At 50.1% G+C, this 19,415-nt stretch overlaps 1 protein-coding gene across 2 annotated transcripts in view; it reads left to right on the top strand.

Annotated features, from left to right (window-relative positions):
* The first annotated feature begins 37 nt into the window (after nucleotides 1–37).
* The window catches only part of E(bx) (nucleosome-remodeling factor subunit NURF301 E(bx)), a 52,570-nt gene continuing 33,192 nt past the window's right edge, over nucleotides 38–19,415 (top strand). The window contains exons 1-13 of one of the 2 annotated variants that reach the window (XM_089587578.1): nucleotides 38–1,690; nucleotides 6,653–6,774; nucleotides 7,805–8,013; nucleotides 8,794–8,912; nucleotides 9,906–10,242; nucleotides 10,701–10,907; nucleotides 12,023–12,402; nucleotides 13,923–14,163; nucleotides 14,947–15,086; nucleotides 15,504–15,680; nucleotides 16,355–16,576; nucleotides 18,129–18,311; nucleotides 19,071–19,352. In XM_089587578.1, the coding sequence (XP_089443704.1) occupies nucleotides 587–1,690; nucleotides 6,653–6,774; nucleotides 7,805–8,013; nucleotides 8,794–8,912; nucleotides 9,906–10,242; nucleotides 10,701–10,907; nucleotides 12,023–12,402; nucleotides 13,923–14,163; nucleotides 14,947–15,086; nucleotides 15,504–15,680; nucleotides 16,355–16,576; nucleotides 18,129–18,311; nucleotides 19,071–19,352 (3,723 nt within the window). In that variant the 5' untranslated portion in view covers nucleotides 38–586. Of the gene's footprint in view, nucleotides 1,691–6,652; nucleotides 6,775–7,780; nucleotides 8,014–8,793; nucleotides 8,913–9,905; nucleotides 10,243–10,700; nucleotides 10,908–12,022; nucleotides 12,403–13,922; nucleotides 14,164–14,946; nucleotides 15,087–15,503; nucleotides 15,681–16,354; nucleotides 16,577–18,128; nucleotides 18,312–19,070; nucleotides 19,353–19,415 lie in introns of both variants that reach the window. The other variant, XM_089587577.1, reaches the window with a different exon arrangement.

Raw genomic sequence — 19,415 nt, 5'->3', positions numbered from 1 at the left:
TGATTGGCTAAGGAGGCCATTATTTTGGGAAACCAGAAGGATTGCTTTTTTAATGGCTGATCTCGTTTGCATCGCAATTCCAGCCCGGTTGATTAAAGTCTTTCCTTACACTGGCTGGTATGAAAGCACCACCGCCGATTCAGAGGGGAATATCAGCGTGTGCGCCGATCTTTCGCATTTTGAAACGGACATGGCGGCGGCCAGTTTGGGCCAATCAGAGGGCAGCCTGGCGCCGAGAAGGGTAACGCAATATGTCGAACAACAGAGCTGTGTGCCGCGGTGTCTTGATCGATTCCGTACCTGCGTGACGCGCGATTTCGCCGAATGGCACAATGGTGGTGTGATTTGTGCGTGTAGACAGTGCGCCTGAACGCTTCGTCCTCCACGGTGTGCACGGATGTAAACGGCGAAGCGACGTTGTCAATGGGTAGGTCACGTGATCCCAACGGCGGTAATGGCGGCTCGCAAAATGTAGCCCCAGTATGGACCGTTTGCAGAGAAATACCGAGCCCCAGGTAAATATCGGCCGTGTTTCGGGCCGAAAAAAGCTTTCCTAGCGGGTTTGGGACGGTACCGAGGCCTTCCAATGTCCTCCCGGGGCCGGAGAGGCCGCGGGCGGCCGCCCAAGTCGGCGGTACTCTCGCATAGGCCTAGCTTGCTCAAGAAGCCTCGCTACCTGTACGCTGGCTCCAGCGCCCAGAGCTCGCGCCTGGGGCTGCAGTTGCGCCAGTACGAGAACAGCACGCCGCAGCCCCAGCTCAAGCAGAGACTGCGGGAAAAATCCCAAAAGGTGCGCTCGTTCATTCAGACCGTGTTGGGCGGAGACGACGAGGACAATGACTTGGAGCCTCCGTCGAGCGACGAGAGCGACTACCAGCGCGCCGAGGACGAAGAAGACGAGGATGCGGACTCCGTTGCCAGCTACGAGTCGGACGACGTGAGCGTCTACTCGCAGAGCAGCTACAGCACCATATCGAGCTCGACGCCGGCGAAGCGAAAATGGACGCGGCGGCCGCACAGCCCCGTGTTTCTGCAGGAGCGCGAGATCCCGCCGCTGACGCTGCCCAAGAGCTCGGAGGATCTGATCCTGCCCACGTGCCACATCATGCGCGCCCTGAGCATCTACGAGACGCTGCGCCACTTCAGGAACATCCTGAGGCTGACGCCGTTCCGATTCGAGGACTTCTGCGTGGCCCTGATGTCGGACGAGCAGTCGGCGCTCCTGTCGGAGGCGCACATCGCGCTGCTGCGCGCCATCCTGCGCGAGGAGGAGGCGGCCGGCACGCAGTTCGGTCCGCAGGACCTCAAGGACAGCATCAACGTCCACCTCTACATGGTGGACCCGGTGACGTGGCCCGCAGTGCTGCGCATGTACCTGACCAGCGACACCGAGTACCGGCCCATGCTGGCCGCGCTGGAGCGCTGCGAGTACCCCTTCACGGCGGTGGCGAGCAAGCTGAACGTGCTCGAGTTCCTCTGCGACCAGTTCCTGACCACGGCGCAGGCCCGCGAGGACATCACCAGCGAAGGCGTGGCCAAGCACGACGACCACTGCCGTGTGTGCCACAAGCTGGGGGACCTACTGTGTTGCGAGACGTGCCCGGCCGTCTATCACCTGGCCTGCCTCGACCCGCCGCTCGAGGATGTGCCCACGGAGGACTGGATCTGCACCGTCTGCCAGGCCAACCAGGTATATAGTAGCTGGCGTATGGCGCGCATGTGTGAATGGGACGAAGCCCTTGCTGGTGTCTGATCGTGTGTGCCCGAAGGACGTGTCGGTGATGTTTTGACGTGTGGCTGTGTGAGGTGCTTGCCTTCCAGGGCTGGTGTCAAGGTGGTGAGAAGTATTCGAGGCCTGAATGGGCCCGAGCTGTTCCTGAAGGGAGTGATCGTGTGCGATTGTTGTGTCACCGACGTCATGCATACACATGGTTACTTAACTTGTTTGGTGTAAAGCATCAGCTCTCTTACCATAGCGTCAGGTACATGTGATGAGGGCAGACAAACCACTAATGCTTGTAGTAAGGCTAAGTGCGCAGTGCTATGGGTGTGTTTAGTACCATTAACCGTGGTCTACTTTCCATTGCGAGGACTGCATGGTCGCAGTTGATAATCAGAGGTGTGGGAAAACCTTGCAAGTCAAGTAGCTTCAACAGCTCTCTCGTGTGCCAAGTGTGAGCATATTAGGAGCAGGCTCTTCCATTTCTTCGCTGGTACTTTCATTTGTGAGAGGGGCGCATACAGTACCGCTGTACAGGCAGTTCGTGGTTAACATGTAAAGTACTGTGCGAAAGCATTCAGAATAGCATTCATTTGCATTGCGCTTCCATCCATTAACAGCGGTATCAATGAAAGGCAGTGCATCATGTATAATTTGGTTAGTTTAGGTTGTGTTGCTAGTTGCCATGGTTACACAACAAACTTATGTTGGTCTTCACTGCGTGTCACTTGACGTAAACACACATTCCTTTCGTCGCTGCTGCAACAGTACTGGCATTGAAGACGCCGATATCCTCCTTTCTTTTTTTGCAATGCATGCTTTTTTTGCATTGATTGGACTTTATTTTTAAAACCTCCTCTGTTTTTCAAAAGAATCGTGTGACAATGTTTGACCTGTGTAGACTCGTCTATCAGCATGCTCTCTGAATCGCCTGTATTGTGGAATTTATTGTGCTGCACGACAAAATGGCTAGATTTAGTCAACAGCACTGATCAGTGGAGAATTTCTTCTGGAGACATCTAAAGCAAGTCTTTCCTGCCCAGTTGCTTGTTAAAAATTTGTTAAATTTGACTTGCCTTGCTTTGGTGTATGGCATCTTTGTGTGTTAGCACTTATTGCGCCTCATGGATAGGCTTTCTAAGCAATTTCTTTACACTGTAGAGAAGATTGATCAAGAATGCATGATTTCAAAACAGGCGTAGGCTATCTAAAAGAGTGCAGAATAAAATTTTGTTGCATGTTCTTTCTTTGGAATGAAGTGCCAAACACTGGTAAACATGAACTGCCATGTGGAATTTGCCTGCAGGCAGTAAATAAGTTATTGAATTCCTTCTTCAATGTAGTTTCTGTTTCAGTATTAGAGCAGTGGTTATGACGTCGTAGGCAGAGTTGAGATCACGTAGAGCATAACATTGCAATCTCATCGCTGCTTCATCGTTTTAATTCGTTAAAAAACCCCAGGTGGTCGAAATTTCCGGAGCCCTCCACTACGGCGTCTCTCATAGCCTTAGTCGCTTTGGGACGTTAAACCCCATAAACCAAACCAAACCAATTTGTCCCAACTCTTACACAGGCCTGTCCCAGCAACCAGAGTGACAGCGAGTGAACAAACAGCTATTGTACTTCAGTTCTTGTATGGTTAATATGACCTTAGCCTTACTTGTTATGTCGTAGCTACTGTTGAGCTGCTGAAACCAGCATGTAACTACATTGGAGTAGAAATTAAATTATTATTGACTGGGTGAGAGTGAATTCCGACAAAGGTTGTATGGGAGTCAGTTGTTGTAACATTACGCTGACTCAGAAGCTTATTCGCTTCTGAGAAGTTCACAGGGGAGCGTATTGGAGAGGACAGCGCACACTTCGCTTCTAAGTGCGTACTTCGTCCTCTTTTTTTTTTTTATGTCCCGCAAACTTCTTAGTAGCATGCAAGCTTCTTTACCAGCGTAAGGTGAATTGACGTGATGATCCATGCTTACTGATATCTCCCACCTAGTTTTAAACAAAAATAAATGCGCGGCAAGAAATATGAAGCCTCTAAGCCTTAAAAGTTGACTGATGATGCAGCAACGGCCAGTATCTTGCGCGGCAGCATTGTGATGAGTAGTAGTCCGGGGAAGGTGGCAGAGGGACGTATCATTTTTAGCCGCTGTTGCAGCTTTCCCTCTCCCCCTGCGCTTTGACTCCTTGAGTAGCTGCAAACAGCTGATAAACAGAGTGATGCGTTCAGTGGCAGACAAGAGCTGCACATGTCAGCTGCTTGCTATCTGCGCTTCTAAATGCGGGCTTCCAGATGGTGCACCTTGAACGTCACCTCAATGCTTGTCTGCCTTCTCACTCGCTGTCTGTCCAATTTTTTTTGTTATGTAATTTGTATTAGGAAAACAGGAGGTTGAATCTTTGGTTGCATAAGGTCCCACCATGTGGTTATCGTAGTGACAGCCGCAAATAACCAGGGAGGTAATTGTGTGCATGCCACGCATGTATGCCTGCCACAGTGAATGTTAACATGTGCGAAATGTTAACATGTGCTTCGCACATGTGGGTTTCTCTGAAGTACTGTACTGCAATTAAAGGGTTGTTTTGCTTTTTCTCGGGCTAAAGTTGGGGTAGAAATCCAGCAAACCATTGCTGGTGTTGGTGTGATGTTGCAATGTATAAGAAACTTCGGCAACAAATTGAAGTTGGACTGTATCGGTAGATTGCCACGAGCTAATGACAAAAATTCTACTTTGATGATTGAAACTGTAGTACGAAGTGGAAAGTGTGGTATAAAAAAAACTATTCCCGTATTTTTGAACCTTGAAAAGTTGCAAATTAAACACCACCAGGTTGTATCAAAAGTAATCGGGAGCACTTCAGTATTGCGTTCTTCATTGCCACTCTCCTGCTTCGGGGCGTTGACCCCCCACACACCATCACAGAATCTGCACCAGGTGTTCGAACCCCGATTCATACCGAGTGACCAGTTGCTATTGCTGAAGGTGTAAAGTGTGGTCTTTGCTGGCCGTGCCTAGAATATCCAAAATGTGGGATGGCTGCCCGAGTAGTGCTGATGGAAAGAAATAGCCGCATTGACAAATCTTAAGTCTCATCTTAACTCTCTTTGGGGCGTGATGTTTGTTAAGTCTTGCTTGCATACAAATGGTAGAGTTGCTCTCACATTGACTCGGGCAATTGAGTGACATCATTGTCAAGCTGTTTCGACCAGTGATTTTGTAGAAACAGTGGTACACATCTGGACCACTGACTTCATAATGAGTTCCTTTATACGTATAAAAAAAACTTGCATTAGAACAGAAAATTGCTTCAAGACGCATTATGTGGCTGTTGACTCACGGAAAAGGCTCAAAGGGTCACATTTTTCTTTATTTTTTTCCCCCGCCAAAATAGGCCTTGTCGAACTGTACACGTGCACTTGTAAAAACACATAGCACCAAGGGCGCCATGGGTGGAAAAAAGCCATGCTGAATGATTTGCTGCATAATTTTATAGTTTTCAGCACTAAGAATATGGTACCAGCATCTGTTTCCCGTTATGAAGACAAGCTGTCTTATTAAATTTGTAATCAACAAATCGTACAGTCTCCTCCTAAACTGTACATTACTGGGCTTGTTGGCATAGTTTCTGGTTACGTTTAGACATATCTGTGAAACTTTTTTGCTTTGTTTTTCCTGGAAAAAACTTGAAACATTTTGCATTAGTAACAACAATATTTGAAGCAGTATAGGCACATCTTTTGTGTTTCTGTGTTTTTGCCTAGGTATACACAAGTGCAGTTATGAAAGACTTGGAGATAATGGAGCATCACTGATTATTTAGTAGCAACTTTTTATTACGTGTTTTGGCATTTGTCAGCGCCACTGCTCGGCTTCTTTGGGACACCACATTCAACTCGCTTTAGCATTGGCGATTGTGTGGGCTCAGAAATCTCAAAAAAGAAAATTTAGTCTAGTTGAGCCTTACCACACGTTGCTGGCAGCCTTCCAAGGTCTGCTTTTTTTTTTTTGTGTACTGTGCATTTGATCTGACAAGCTTGTGTGCGGTATCACATTTGTGGGCTTGTCGCAAAGCGGCGAAAGTCCTCCATCGCAAGTCCCTGCCTCGTACGAATTTATTTCAAACATGGGCCTTGCGTGGTGTGAAAATTAACCCTTTCAGGCACCATTTTTTGTTTTCACTGAAATCCATTATTTTTTCACCTAAGTAGTATATTCAGGCCTCAAGAAAGGGAATTTGTTAGTTTTCGAGCATGAAAGACCAGCAGGTCAGTTCTTACAACGATGTGGAGAATTCTGTACAAAGTGTAAAATTTGTTAGAAATAATAACATCAAAATGTGTCAGGTAAACACCCTAGGGATCGTGGAATTGCTTTGTGTTTCGAAGATGCACATTACGCTCGAAATTGAGCAAAAAAATCGATGTTTTCACTCGCGGCAAAATCTGTCTGCACAAAAACGGTGGACAAAGTGCTGCATAGCTCACTCTTATGTGAAATATTATTTACTGCATTCGCTACATGGTACAAAAAAGCAACTTATTTGCAACAAGAAGGGTGCTCAATTTGATTGCAATAATGAAATCACTGTTAAGTGCTCTAGTTTCTCAGAAAAAGCTGTAAATTTGCCGCTTACACAATTGTGTACAAAGCGCCTGAAAGGGTTAAGTTCGTATCCAGGTCATTTTGAATCACGTCTTCCATTGTGAAAAAGATGGGCTACACTGGCAGTGTGGAAGTGCTTTGTGTCATGTGGGGAAGCCAGCTTGGGCTTTTAGAAAACATTTACTAGATCAGACGCGACACCCCTTGGGTTTTGCCAGACACTCACCACTGGATTCTTCGGATTATTGCAAGCATTGCGAAAAGTTTCCTTTCTTTTTTCTGTGTGCTTCCCTTTCCCGACTCATTTGTCGTGCGATGATGCTTGCAGGTCTCTGGTGTCACAGACTGTATATCGGACATCGAGAAGGGGGGCCTTCTAAGTCGACAAGAATGCCTGGGCCTCGACCGGCACGGCCGGAAGTACTGGTTTCTCTGCCGGAGGGTCTTTGTGTGAGTGGCTTCTTTATGGTTCTTCCATTGCGCGCAGAGAACTTTTATAAAATCACTGCGAGTTTGAGCACGAAGTGAAACGAGAGGACCCTGTCAGCCAACACTGCTAGTGTGCTTCTGAGTCACTGAGTCACAGATTTGCCCCTCTGTCCCAGGGCAAACGCAAAAAAAACAAACCAAAAAAGCATGTGAAAAACTCACAGAACAGCCTTGTAAAGTTTCACTTTACAGGAATATTGGTACATCACTATACAAGCTCCGAGGCAGTCATTATCATCATCAGCCTGACTACGCCCACTGCAAAGCAAAGTCCTCTCCCATGCCTCTCCCATTAACCCTGTCCTTTGCCAGTATCCGGCCACTGTATCCCTGCAAACTTCTTAATCTCATCCACCCACCTAACTTTCTGCCGCCCCCTGCTATGCTTGCCTTCTCTTGGAATCCACTCTGTTACCCTTAACGACCAGCGGTTATCTTGCCTTCGCATTGCATGCCCTGCCCAAGCCCATTTCTTCCTCTTGATTTCAACTAGGATGTCACTAACCCACGTTTGTTCCCTCACCCACTCTGCCCGCTTCCGGTCTCTTAACGTTGCACCTATCATTTTTCTTTCCATGGCTCGCTACATTGTCCTTAACTTAAGCTGAACCCTTTGCATTAGTCTGCATGTTTCTACCCCATAGGTCAGTACCGTTATCCCGGTACCCAACAATCAAGCATGTAGCAACAAGAAATCCCGCTTTTTTGTTGTTGTTGTTGTTGTTGGTTTCTGTCTGTGACTACGACTGCTACTTGTGTGATACTCGGTTAGGGGCCTGTGAAGAATTCATGCACTAATTGCTAGTGGTGGTATTTCAATTAGAAGTCAAACTGGAGCGACACTAGAGCGAGGGCTTGAAACCAGCTGCACTGGATTGATGTTTGCGTGCACATCTTGAGGTCGGGTTTGTTTCGAGTATATGATGTGAGTGCCCGCAGAGGCCTGAGTTTTTAACGCAGCGGTTAGAAATTCGGTGCGCCCCGTTTGCAGGGAAGGGGAGAGCAACGAGGCGTTCTACTACTCAACGCCAGCACAGCTGGAGGAGCTGCTCGACGTGCTGGACGCAGAAGATCTGGAGCTGGACCTGTGCCGGACCATTGCGGAGTTCCGCGAGGAGATCACGCGGCACATGGAGCTCACCGAGAAGCTCACAAACTCCGCCAAGGGAAACCGGAAAACCTACCTGGACGCAGAAAATGGTACTTTGAGCTGTTGATTTCATTTTAGGTTGCATTAAGTTTGCCACGTTAACAGGTTGTTGATAGATTGTGCACCCCAGGATGAGGCTGCAACCTTTACTGCTTTATTATCTTGATGGGAGTAAAGTGAAGCTGGCAGTGGCGTGAGATAAATTTTTTTTTTTTTTCACGATTGAGTACCCTTGCACATCATAATCATCAACCTGACCACACCCAGTGCAGGGCAAAGGCCTCTCCCATATCTCTTCAATTAACCTTGTCCTGTGCCAGCTGCAGTCACCGTATTTCTACAACAAATCTCATCCGCCCACCTAACTTTCAGCCAATCCTTGCTAGGCTTCCCATCCTTTGGAATCCACTCCGTTACCCCTAAGGACCAACGGTTATCTTGCTTTTGCATTACATGCCCTGTCCAAGCCCGTTTCTTCCTCTTGATGTAGACTAGGATGTCATTAACCTGTGTTTGATCCCTGACCCGCTCTGCCCTCTTCCTGTCTTTTAATGTTACACCTATCATTTTTCTTTACATAGCTCTCTGTGCTGTCCTTGAGTTAAACCCTTTTCATTAGCCTCCACGATTCTGCCCCATAGTTGGGTACCGGTAAGATGCATCTGTTGTGTACTTCATGCGCGCTTAAATGTTCCCACTTTGCTGGGGAGCCTTTGGTCTTCTAACGGGTAGAAGTATCTCCCGGTCTGGGTGCTTGGCGGTGATATGCTGGGAGGGGTGTCGCCCTGTTCCTTACTCACTTGCGCGCTGTGTGTGTTGTTCCCTTGCAGTGGCTCTGGCCAAGGTGCAGGCAGAGCGGGCGGTGCAGCGAGCCAAAGAAGAAGAAGAGCGGAAACAGCGGGAGGCCCAGGAGGCTGAAGAAAGGCGCCGGATGGAAGAAGAGCATGCGGTAAGTGGCTCTCTCTCTCCCCTAGACCACATGGTTTGGGCTGACCTCTGGGGCCCATGTAGCCTCTCCTCTAGCAGGATGGGAACTGCACATGGACCGTCCAATTTGCATCTGCACCTCGCCTGATTCTGGGTGAAATTCTAGTGAATTCTTTTTTGCATCTGGTCTTTCGGTAAGGGCTTGTAGCCAGGCCTTCTCTGGGGCTGTTCACTGTTGCCTTGTGGTGAAAGGGTGTTGATGGGAAACCGAGGCTCTCTAATGGAAGGCATTACTTCGCATGCCACCTCTGAGCTTTGCGTAAAAGTACAGTTGCCGTTAATATGAAGGTGATTAGTTTTGTGTTAGTTGAATATGGTTAGTCAACTTGATTTTGACCATATGTGGTTCATTTGTAGGCACCTTAAAAAAAGGGAGAGTTTCACCCATTCACGTGGCATTAGTTTGGCTTGGTTTATGGGGGTTTAACATCCCAAAGTGGCTCAGGCTATGAGGGATGCCGTAGTGAAAGTCGCCGGAAATTTCGACCACCTGGGGTTGTTTAACGTGCACTGACATCGCACAGTACACGGGCCTCTAGAATTTCGCCTCCATCGAAATTCGGCCGCCGCGGCCGGGATCGAGCATGGCATTGCTTATCTGGCATGGACAGTGCGAGATTCCAGGTTGTGTTCCGTTGTAGGAGGAAACCCATTTAGCTTACCTGTGCAGACGTGTGTTTTGTCCATTGTGGGCGTACAGCCTTTTTGAAAAGTAAACAGACCAAGAGGCATGTTCTGAGCCTTGTGGCGGGGCCCATATGGCATCAGTGGAAGTTTTAGCCTCGGACGGGCGAGGATGCGAGTTCCTCTCGCCTTCAAGGGATCTGGAGCGCTGGCGATGCATAACGGGCCACATGGCATGGGCAAAAACAAAACTCCTCGGGCTTTTTTTTTTCACTTCGAGATGGCCGTACTTGGGGGATTGAGACGTCCATACCTGTGTGGACGCCTGCAGGCACTGGCAGCAGCCCACCTGGAAAATGAGGCGCGGCGGCTGTTCAACTCTGACGATGATGGCCTGCTCATGCCAGCCCCGGTCACGTGCGAGGAAGCGTTGGCCCGCCTGAACGCAGCACACCAGGAGGTCGTTGAGGAGGAGATGAACGTTGCGTCGCACGCGAACATACTGGACATGGACTGTGGGCAGCACCAGGCAGGCCTGTTGGAGCCCAAGCTGGAACCGATGGACACCGAGGCTGCCCCCGTTCCCATGGAGACCGAAGAAGTGACCACAACCACGGTCACCACGGTGGTGACAACCATGACCACCAGCACCAAGACGGTCACAGTGGGTGAGTTTACGGCCAAGCTGTTTTCTGTTAGCATCGGGTGGGGTTGACTGTGGTAGTTTCTTTTAGGAAGCGGGGAAGTAGTGGTGTGCCTTGCCTCTGAATCGGTGGTAAGAGTCCAGGTGTTCAGCATTGTTTTTTTGTTTTTGTTCTGCAGTGTCTTGAACTTAAAGTACTCTACTTGAATTTGTTCTCCTTGCACAGTGTTTAGTGCCTCCTTGAACTAAATTTACTTAATTTAAATTTGTATGCTATGGCATGCAATGCGGGAGCGCTTTTATAGGCTGCTCGCATCTTTGAAGCAAGGGCATTCGCCTTGTCCTAATAGGTATGTTTTCATTGGAGAGAAGAAGTGAGGAGTTGACTAGCTGCAGCTTTTTTTTTTTTCGCTCACAGGCCTTTGCATTTTTTTTTTGTTGCAACTTTGTAACTCATGCTTGCTCATGTCTGTTGTGGTGCAGTGAAAGTAAAAGATGAGGTAAAGGAAGAACCTGGTGAAACCGAAGCCGACTCCAAAGCACCCGAAACCAAAGAGAGTGAGGAGAAAGAGGCGGATTCGGAACAGTCGGGCGCAAAACCTGAAGACGGGGCAGCCAACAAGAAGTCATCCGAGGAGGACAGTGCGAAAAAGGCAGCAGGAAAAGGGGCTGTCAAGGAAGAACCCGAAGGTCTGGCACTTTGCTCTTGTTGACTGTTTGCGTTATTCATGTCTGGTGCGAGCTTTCAAAGAGGCAGTCTTGTTGTGTTGATACAGTTGAGGTACGGGGTTATGAATGGACTCCGGGGAGAAAGAACTACTTATGTGGTGTGCCAAGTTTCTTGTCTTTTGACTCCATGCCTCCCGAGGTGAATTGATTCGTAATACTGGAGAGGAACATTGCTGTGCGTATTGCGCATTGCATGATTCAGCATTGCCGTTTGGACCGCAAATGGCTTACCCATTCCAGCTCTTTGGCACCACCAAGTGACGAGGCACCCGCCATACAGACCAGAACAACAGTTCAGTTTGTTTTGTGCTCCCATTTTTTTTTCCACGGCTGCTGTACAGAATGCAGTTCATGGCTGAATACTTTTTGTGAACCAGACTCTGTTAATTTCAATGGCCAGTGCGTGTTGTGGGTCCACTTTCTGTGGAGTGATGGTGCGGGCTTTGAAAACACCACAACGCTCCGCCGGAACGCTGGAGCCATTTAGCATTTATGTGGCTGCCCGCACTATAATTTTCCAACCGTTTGGCCCATGTGTTGTCCTCTAGCCACCCCAAGGTGACAGCCAGAATTTGTCAGTCGCCTGTGTTTGTCAAACTTCGGTGTGACAGTTCTGCTGTGTTTTTCTTTTTTTTTTTTCCCAAGTCAGGTCAGAATGCTAGTATGGACACTCTTTGTCACGCCGGCATGAAAGAGTTTTCGATGAGCTGAGCAGAAATTTCAAAGTAAGTGTCACTGCACTCCAGAGCTGTTTGTTTATACAAATTGCAAAATTTCCCATGCAACTCGTGTATCAAAATCTGGTGCTGCAACTGGGGCAGATCTAGAAGGTTTTCAGACTGTTACCACACCTGCAGCGTTTGAGAAAAACTGTTGGGCCCTACTCAGTGCAAGCATATAGTGGAGAAACAAAAGCTTTAGGGCACCACCGTTAACCTGCTGACCAACTTATAAGAGTTGTCACCATGAGTCAAACACCGCAAAGTGGCCTCTCGAGAACTGGCTGGGTTTCGAAGCTGAGTCTCTTAACTGCTATGATGAAAGAACTCCAGTTTGACCCTTCTTTTGTTCTGCAGGTCCGCGCTCCTCCATCGTGACCCGGTCCAAGACCGGTGCGCTGATCCCCCGGAGCTTTGCCCACGACTCGACCAGGTCTTCGACGGGGTCTGCCAAGAAGTCGGGGGCCGCGTCGGACAGCGACAGCGACTCTGTGCTGGTGCTGACCAAGGACGGGGAGATCTCGAGGGTGACGCGGGGCAAGGCGGCCAGCGGGGCGGTGCCGCTCAACTCGGGCTCGCTGCTGTTCAAGCTGGGCATGGAGGGCAGCTACCGCAGCTTCACCAACCAGTACAACAGCAACACGCTGGCCCTGAACAAGCACCAGCATGCCGAGGACAGGGACAAGCGGCGACACCTGTCCCACAAGTTCTCACTCACGACGGCCTCCGAGTTCAAGGTGGGGAGTCGGGCGTCATCGCAGGTGCTTACGCTCTGAGCAGAAAGGAGTGTAAAAGGGGGTAAACTGACCCCTATTGCACTCCGTTTTATAAAACGGAGTGCAATAGAGGAGTGTTTACTCCCTTTTTACTCCCATATAGGTGTATTCCTGTTTAGAGTGTAGCTTGGGCTTAGGGGGTCACAAGCCGTGTTGACAAGGGGTTAAATGGTGCTAGCTATTTGGTATGTGCATGCCTGGTTGTTTGTGCACATCTGGCATATAGTTCATTTGTTTTGTTATAGCATAAATTCATTCTGGGTCTTCTACAGCAGAGTTTTGCAGACCAGATTTTGAGTCTGCTCTGTGATCTGTGTAACAATTATGGAGTCACTCGCGTGCAGCCGGCCGGGAAGGCGCGCTTCCGTGCCAGCTATGCGCGGGCGTTCTCGTGTCCCCAACCCGTGGCGCAAAGTAACAGCCACGGCGGGTTCGGACGAAGTAGGCAACGAACAGAGTACGCTAGGAAACCGTTTATTTACCTAGCGCAAGGCAAAGCACACTGCGGAAGAATGTTCTATCCGATAATAGATGGTTCAGCAGCTTACCAGGTCGTCGTCGACTGGCGTTGGATAATCCGGGAGGGCGCGGGCAGGAGACGGGGTCGGCGGGGCAATCGGGCAGTCACCGCGGCGAGAGGCGAGACTAGACAGCCTTTGTTCCCGCGTGAGCTCTCCTTAAACCCCTACGACATTGCACCCCCTTGAGCAACCGGTTGCAACCAAGAGGGGTCGTTCACCCCGTTCCTAAGACGCCAGAGCGTAGGCGTGACGTCACGTCCGAGCTGAAAGCGAGGAGAGTTGCCGGGTGCCCTCCTCTCCCCATTCCCTGCGGCGTGCGCTCTCGTCTCGTGACTCGGCGCGGGGCGGCGAGGGATATCTGTATATCCCACACAATCCAGGTCCAGTTTTACCTGGATGCCGAAAAAAATTGTAGGGCAGATTACGCTTCATGTAGGATTGATGACACAACGATGCTGCGAGTTTGGTTTGACTAAGTTAACCGTGACTATACTCACCATTTCTATCTGTTGTCGTCTATAGTAAACCCCCCCCCCTTCCCCCTAAGATCATCGAATACTCAGTACATACAAGTGTTTATTTCAGTACCACCCACGGACGCCTGACGCCCCCTGTCAGAGCGGACGACAACTAATACAATAGTTGCCGTCCGCTCCGACAGAGGGCGTCAGGCATCCGTGGGTGACCTCATTACTGATTACTGCGAACACAGCCACCGCTGCACACAACTAGCGGAACAACTTCCGGCTTAAACAGCATCGCTGCTAAAAAGTAGACCTCCTTGTCTATGTCACTTTTTGTAATCATCGTTGGAGGGGGCTCAGTCACAGAGATATGCGATCACAGTGCTGTGATTTCACTGAAGGTGTCGTATACAGCCGTCGCTGTAAATATCTGACTGTGAATCCTTTTGTCTGCGACCTTGAACGCCCTTCCCCTCTGTGTGTGTTGTGTGTGCAGTGGGGCGGTGCAGTGCACGGGAGCCGGGCGTCCCTGGTGGGCACCCTGCGGCAGACGCTGCTGCAGCTGGAGAGCAGCATCCCTGCGGCGCTGCTCCACCCCAACTGGGCCATCCACCGGGGCAACTGGCTGCGGGCCGTCAACATGTGCACCTCCCCCCGCGACTTCTCCCTCGCCCTGGCCATCCTCGAGGCCTCGGTCAAGCCCGTCCTCTTCAACGCCGCCTGGAGCGACTCGCTCGGTACGCCCCCCCTTGTGGTGTCACTCTCAGTGGGAATTGTCGACGATATACCTTCTCTTACCAGTGAGCATCATGTCCTGGTGCAGAAAGCCAAACAGTTTTCTTACATTTCGTCACCCAAGCTGCCTCAAGTCACGTGATTCTAGAGATCTTGTTTCCTAGGGTGTCTGCTGCACTCGAAATTTTCTCCATACAGGTTGCCACTTTGTGGTAGTACAAGTTCATTTAGCAGTGCTGAGTGAATTCACGCATTGGTTTAGCTGGACACAGTTGTGAAATTGAAACTGTGTGAACAGAGGTATTGTGGGCACAAGAACTTATTTGGTTGGTCTCATAATGTTGGCCTCTTGAGGCAGAGTGCTAAGGCCATTGAATTCGGCTGAACTCGTCTTGTGTCGTTGAATCTGTGGCAACAATTAATCTGCAGGTAATTGAACTGAGTAGACTTAATATTGGTTGCAGCTTTGATAACGCTTAATTTGATGCAGGCAGAAGTGGCTGTAGGATAATTAGCCTGGAAGTAAATGTTAGGCATCAGATGTTCGCTTCACAAGCTGGCTTTCTGTTGCATTGTTGTCATTTTTCCGTACTGTGATGATAGCTGAGGGAGGAACTATGTCGACATTTTTCCTCAAGTGAGACTGTCTTCTTTGGCAGCTGGCGGGGATTTCAGATCTTTTGCAATGCTACCAAATGCAGAGGTTTGTGGTGCAAATGGTGGGACTAAGCGTGTTTGATCGGTTGCTTCGTTGGCTCCGCTCATGCACGTGTGTGCTGCTGCAGGTCACACGCACCTGCGGCGGACCACGGTAGCCGAGCGGGAGGAGAAAAAGAAGCTGGAAAAGCGTGAGCGGCGGGAGCTCATGGAGGAAGAAGTGGACCGCAGTGTCTGGGTCAAGTACACACTGGGGCTCAAGCACCAGGTGAGGGGCTGCCACCTTGCCATGGTGCTTACCTGGAAGTAAATTGAGTGCTGTGACATTGATGTAGTGAATTACTAGTTTGTCATGCAACAGAATTGCAACAAGAAAGGGATTTCCTTTCTTCCAATTAAACGAGGACATGTTGTACTGTTTCTTGACAAAGCTGTGTGGTAGCGTAAATCTTCTTCTTTATGCCATGTGGGTGCCTTGCTGTGCAAAGCAGCGACTGTTGCCATACCTTTGGAGTGCAGCAGCATTGCGCAAATCAGAGTCTTTCGCATACTAATGGCTCCGCTCTTTAGCAAAGTGCGGCGTTCGAGGCTTGTAGCGTGTGGTTGAGTGGGGGTGCTTCCAGTGCGTACACCGTCACGTTGCTAAGCCTCTTGTGTGACCACCTCCCGTCCCCTGTTGGAACAGGTGTGGAAGCAGAAGGGGGAGGAGTACCGCATCACGGGCCAGGGGGGCTGGCAGTGGCAGAGCTGCACCCGCCAGGTGCGTCACGTGCCGGCACACACGGTGGGCCTGCGGGCGGGCCCCCACAAGGTGGTCATCGCACTGCAGCGCAACGCCGAGCCCAGGGCCAAGGTGGCCGAGGTGAGATTCTTTGGTGATGCAGGTAAGATTGCAGAGAACGCGAGTGGCCGTGCTATGCTGCTAGACATTGGATTCAGCTTCTCTGTAGGGATTGCATGTACCCCTGTGGTGAAAGTGACCGGGCCCCCTTGGAAAGATGTTCGAGCAGTGGGTTGATGAAGGAGACTGCGTACTCTGTGCTGCATATGGTGCTGCCTGCGAGGAGTCTCCACTGCTGCTGTGTCACATTATGAAGGAGGCCGCAGAAACCTTTGCCATTTTGGAGTAGGTCTTCTTTAACATTCCTGACAGGGTGCACACAGTAAAGCATTTGATGGGACTGTGAAAAATTGTTGTAGCCACGCAGTTTTCATCTCAGAAGCGGACAACCGTGGTCGTCTGGGTCTTAATAGATTAACTACGGCGCAGATGGGTTTTGACAGGTTCTCGGGAGTCATTTGATTTGGCCTTCCAATAACTTAGGACGTTTTTCTCGGTCCCTGAAAGTCCACAAAAGCTGCTTGCCCAAGAATGGCCGCAACTGGCCAAAGAGAGGCCTTTGTTTCCCTCACTCTGCTATGCAAATGAACTTGTGTCTTGGCTTGCTCGTGGATAGGTTGTGGCGTTGTGAGCTCGCGCCCAATCTCGGACTTGTGGCAAGCTGCTGGCTCTTGCCCCCCTGTGACTATGCGTAGGCTGCAAAGGAAGGTGGGGAGAATGCTGAGGTCAAGAAAGAGGAAGGTGCGGCCGGCGAAGGTGCGAAGCAGCCTTCGGAGTCGGGGCCGGAGGCCACGAGGGAGGTGAAGATCACGGGCGAGACCCTGCTCAAGGCCATGCTGGCGTCCCGTGCCATGGTCGTGGAGCTGGTGGACGTCTCGGAGTCCCTCTCGTCACCGGTCCGGACTCTGTACCCAAAGGTGAGACGGGTGGAAGGGAAGGGAAGAGAGAGTCAGGAGGAAGAGTGTAGACTCCGAGAGCAGGTGCCGGTGTTAAGAGAAGAGAAAAAGCAGTATTCGTGCTGTCACGCTTGACGACGGACTCGCACGTAGTACACGTTCCCAATCCTTTATTCACACACCCAACACCAACACCACATCGTTCCTCCCACCACGCCGCTCGTCCCCCTGCCTCTCGCCGGCTCTCTTCACGCGCGCGCCCTCTGGTTCTTGCTCCCGAAACCACAGCTCTCCACACGGCCTCCGAGACTCGCAGTTCACAAACACACAGCTGGCCTCCAAGATCCGCGACCTACATGCCGGCACTCACTCCTCACAGTGCGTAGCCCTTAGTTGCTTGCAACATGGCACCTGCGGGTGTGAGGGCAGGGAATGATGTGGCATACTTAGGGACCATAATTTCCTGCACCGGAAATTGGTAAATTCCACGAAGTGAGAACAAATAATCAGAAATGTTCAGCAGGAAGCCTCCCGCACATTAGCGCATGCAGCCTTTTGCGAGAATCTGCTGCACGCTTCACCTCATTAGCCCAAGGCCGTTGAGGAAGTTGGCTTGTCCCAGTGGGTAAGCTTGCCGTTATTGACAAATAGTGGGGGGGAAAAAATGCCTCTATATTCATAGCTTGGCTCCAAATATAACATGAGGTGCTTTCTAAAGCAGATGAAAAAAAATAAAAACTGCCATTATATTTCTGTAAACAGGGTAATACTGCTTTCGGTAGGTGTGAGTAGTGTGACTCATCCTCATCCTATAGAAGTACCCGCCGCGGTGTCTCAGTGGTTACGGCGCTCGGCTGCTGACCCGAAAGATGCGGGTTCGATCCCGGCCGCGGCGGCTGAATTTCTTGAAGGCGAAATTCTAGAGGCCTTTTGTGCTGTGCAATGTCAGCGCACGTAAAAGAACCCCAGGTGGTCGAAATTTCCGGAGCCCTCCACTACGGCGTCTCTCATAGCCTGAGTCGCTTTGGGACGTTAAACCCCAATAAACCAAACCAAACCAATCATCCTATAGAAGTGTGCAGGCGTGCTGCTGTCAGCACCACGGCACTTGATACACCAGCTTGCTTGAAGAGATGGGGGAGTAAGTGTGTCAAGCTGGCAGAGCTTCTTTCGGTACCACATTCTGGTATAAATCTTTCGGCAGGTTTTGATGAGGGAGGTGTACACCTTTGTGAGTGGATGCAGGACGTTGAATGCACACCTGTGTTGAGACCGCGACAAACCAAATTTTACCAATCCAGCCCCCTCACTGTATCTCTCCTTTCACGCTGCGGTGGGTTCTTGCTCCTGCTATCAAAGCTTCTTATCTCTGCTGCATAGTTCCTCAGCATTTAGTAGATGCTCTGGTAGAAAACCGCCACTGTCGTGCTACTGTCTGGGTCTAGGTTCGTACAAAGCAATGTTTTGTCCCCGTGCTGTGCATAAGCTGCCACAGCTTCAGAAAGGTGGTTTTCTATTTTGCTTTTTGATGGCCACTATAAAACGGTCGCTCACCTGGTGTCTTCTTTTGCAGGTGGCCAAACCGACGAAGATAGACGGGTTTCTGGAACGCCGGCTGAAGCTGAAGGAGCTGGAGGACAAAATGGCCGAGTCTGCAAGGGTCAAAGCTGAGCCGCACGTGGACGTGGAGACGGTCGAGTCGCCGACCAAAGCGGCCAAGCCGCTCATCAATGGCATGGTGGCGACCGAGGAACCGGTGAGCAGTCGAGTTCATGGCTCGGGGCATTATCCGAAGCACTCATTTCAATCATGTCAGCACCCTGCAAGGGTACTTGACAATCAACTGCGTTGAACACTAATGAGTGCTCAGTGAGTGTAAGTAAAGGTGCAAAATGCCTTGTTGGAGTTGATTTTCTGAAGTGGCTGATTCGAATCGATGACGTTTCGGAGCAAAATACACATTCCAGGCAAATATCGTAGAAAAGAATTTTGTGGACCATTAACAAGCACCATGTCTGGTGATGTACAGTCTTTGCCAAAAGTAACCAGGCTGCATGGTTTACTTCTCATTCGTACTGTAGAGCCCTTACGGCTTCCCTAAAGATCAAAAAGTTATTTGAAGGTGAGGACAGGGGTTCTCCTTACCATACAGAGATTCAGAGCTTGAGGGCTGGCGTGATAGCTTCAATATACGACTGAGAAGCTAACCGTGCAGCGTGGTTACTTTTGACAAACACTACATCTGGAAGACAGTTTGAAAAAAAAAAATGCGAGGTACGAAGATATAAAATTTGAAGTACTGAGACTGTCACAAACAGCAGCTGTGGTGGTGGTCGCAGTAGTTGTAATTGGCATTGGAGAAGCGCAAAAATTAGTCTGTCACCTGCAAAAAGACAAGCTTGGGCGTTGTGTGGTTATCATTTGCTGATGTGTAATGCATAATAGCATTTTATTAGGTACCTAGTAAAAATGGTTACATAGTGGTTAGTTCTGCTTCCCACCTCCTTCTTCCCAGGCTGTGGACATTGCAGAGAAGGCGAGGCATTGCTACTCCCCCGTATGCCGCCGGAACCCAGCAACACCGGGCACGAGTGGCTGCTACTCGGCCACCTGCTGTGCCTCCAAGGTGCTGGCCAAGGTGGTGGTGGCCAACCACAACAGCGGACGGACTTCGTCCACTGCACTGGGCGCCGATCATGCCATGGCCAATGGGGAAGCCAAGCCAGAGGTCAAGCAGGAAGTCACGCCAGTCGTCAAAATGCAGAGCCTCCTGAAGCCGGCTGTCCAGGCAGATGAGGTGAGGAGAGGATGGGCACGTGTTAGAACTGAAATGCTCTCTTTTGAAATTTTCAGTGCACAG

The sequence above is a fragment of the Amblyomma mixtum genome, chromosome 4, assembly GCF_055824585.1.
Source record: "Amblyomma mixtum isolate Tamu chromosome 4, ASM5582458v1, whole genome shotgun sequence".
NCBI lineage: Eukaryota > Metazoa > Arthropoda > Arachnida > Ixodida > Ixodidae > Amblyomma > Amblyomma mixtum.
Note: the sequence above shows the minus strand (reverse complement) of the source record. Positions and strands in the feature narration are given on the sequence as shown.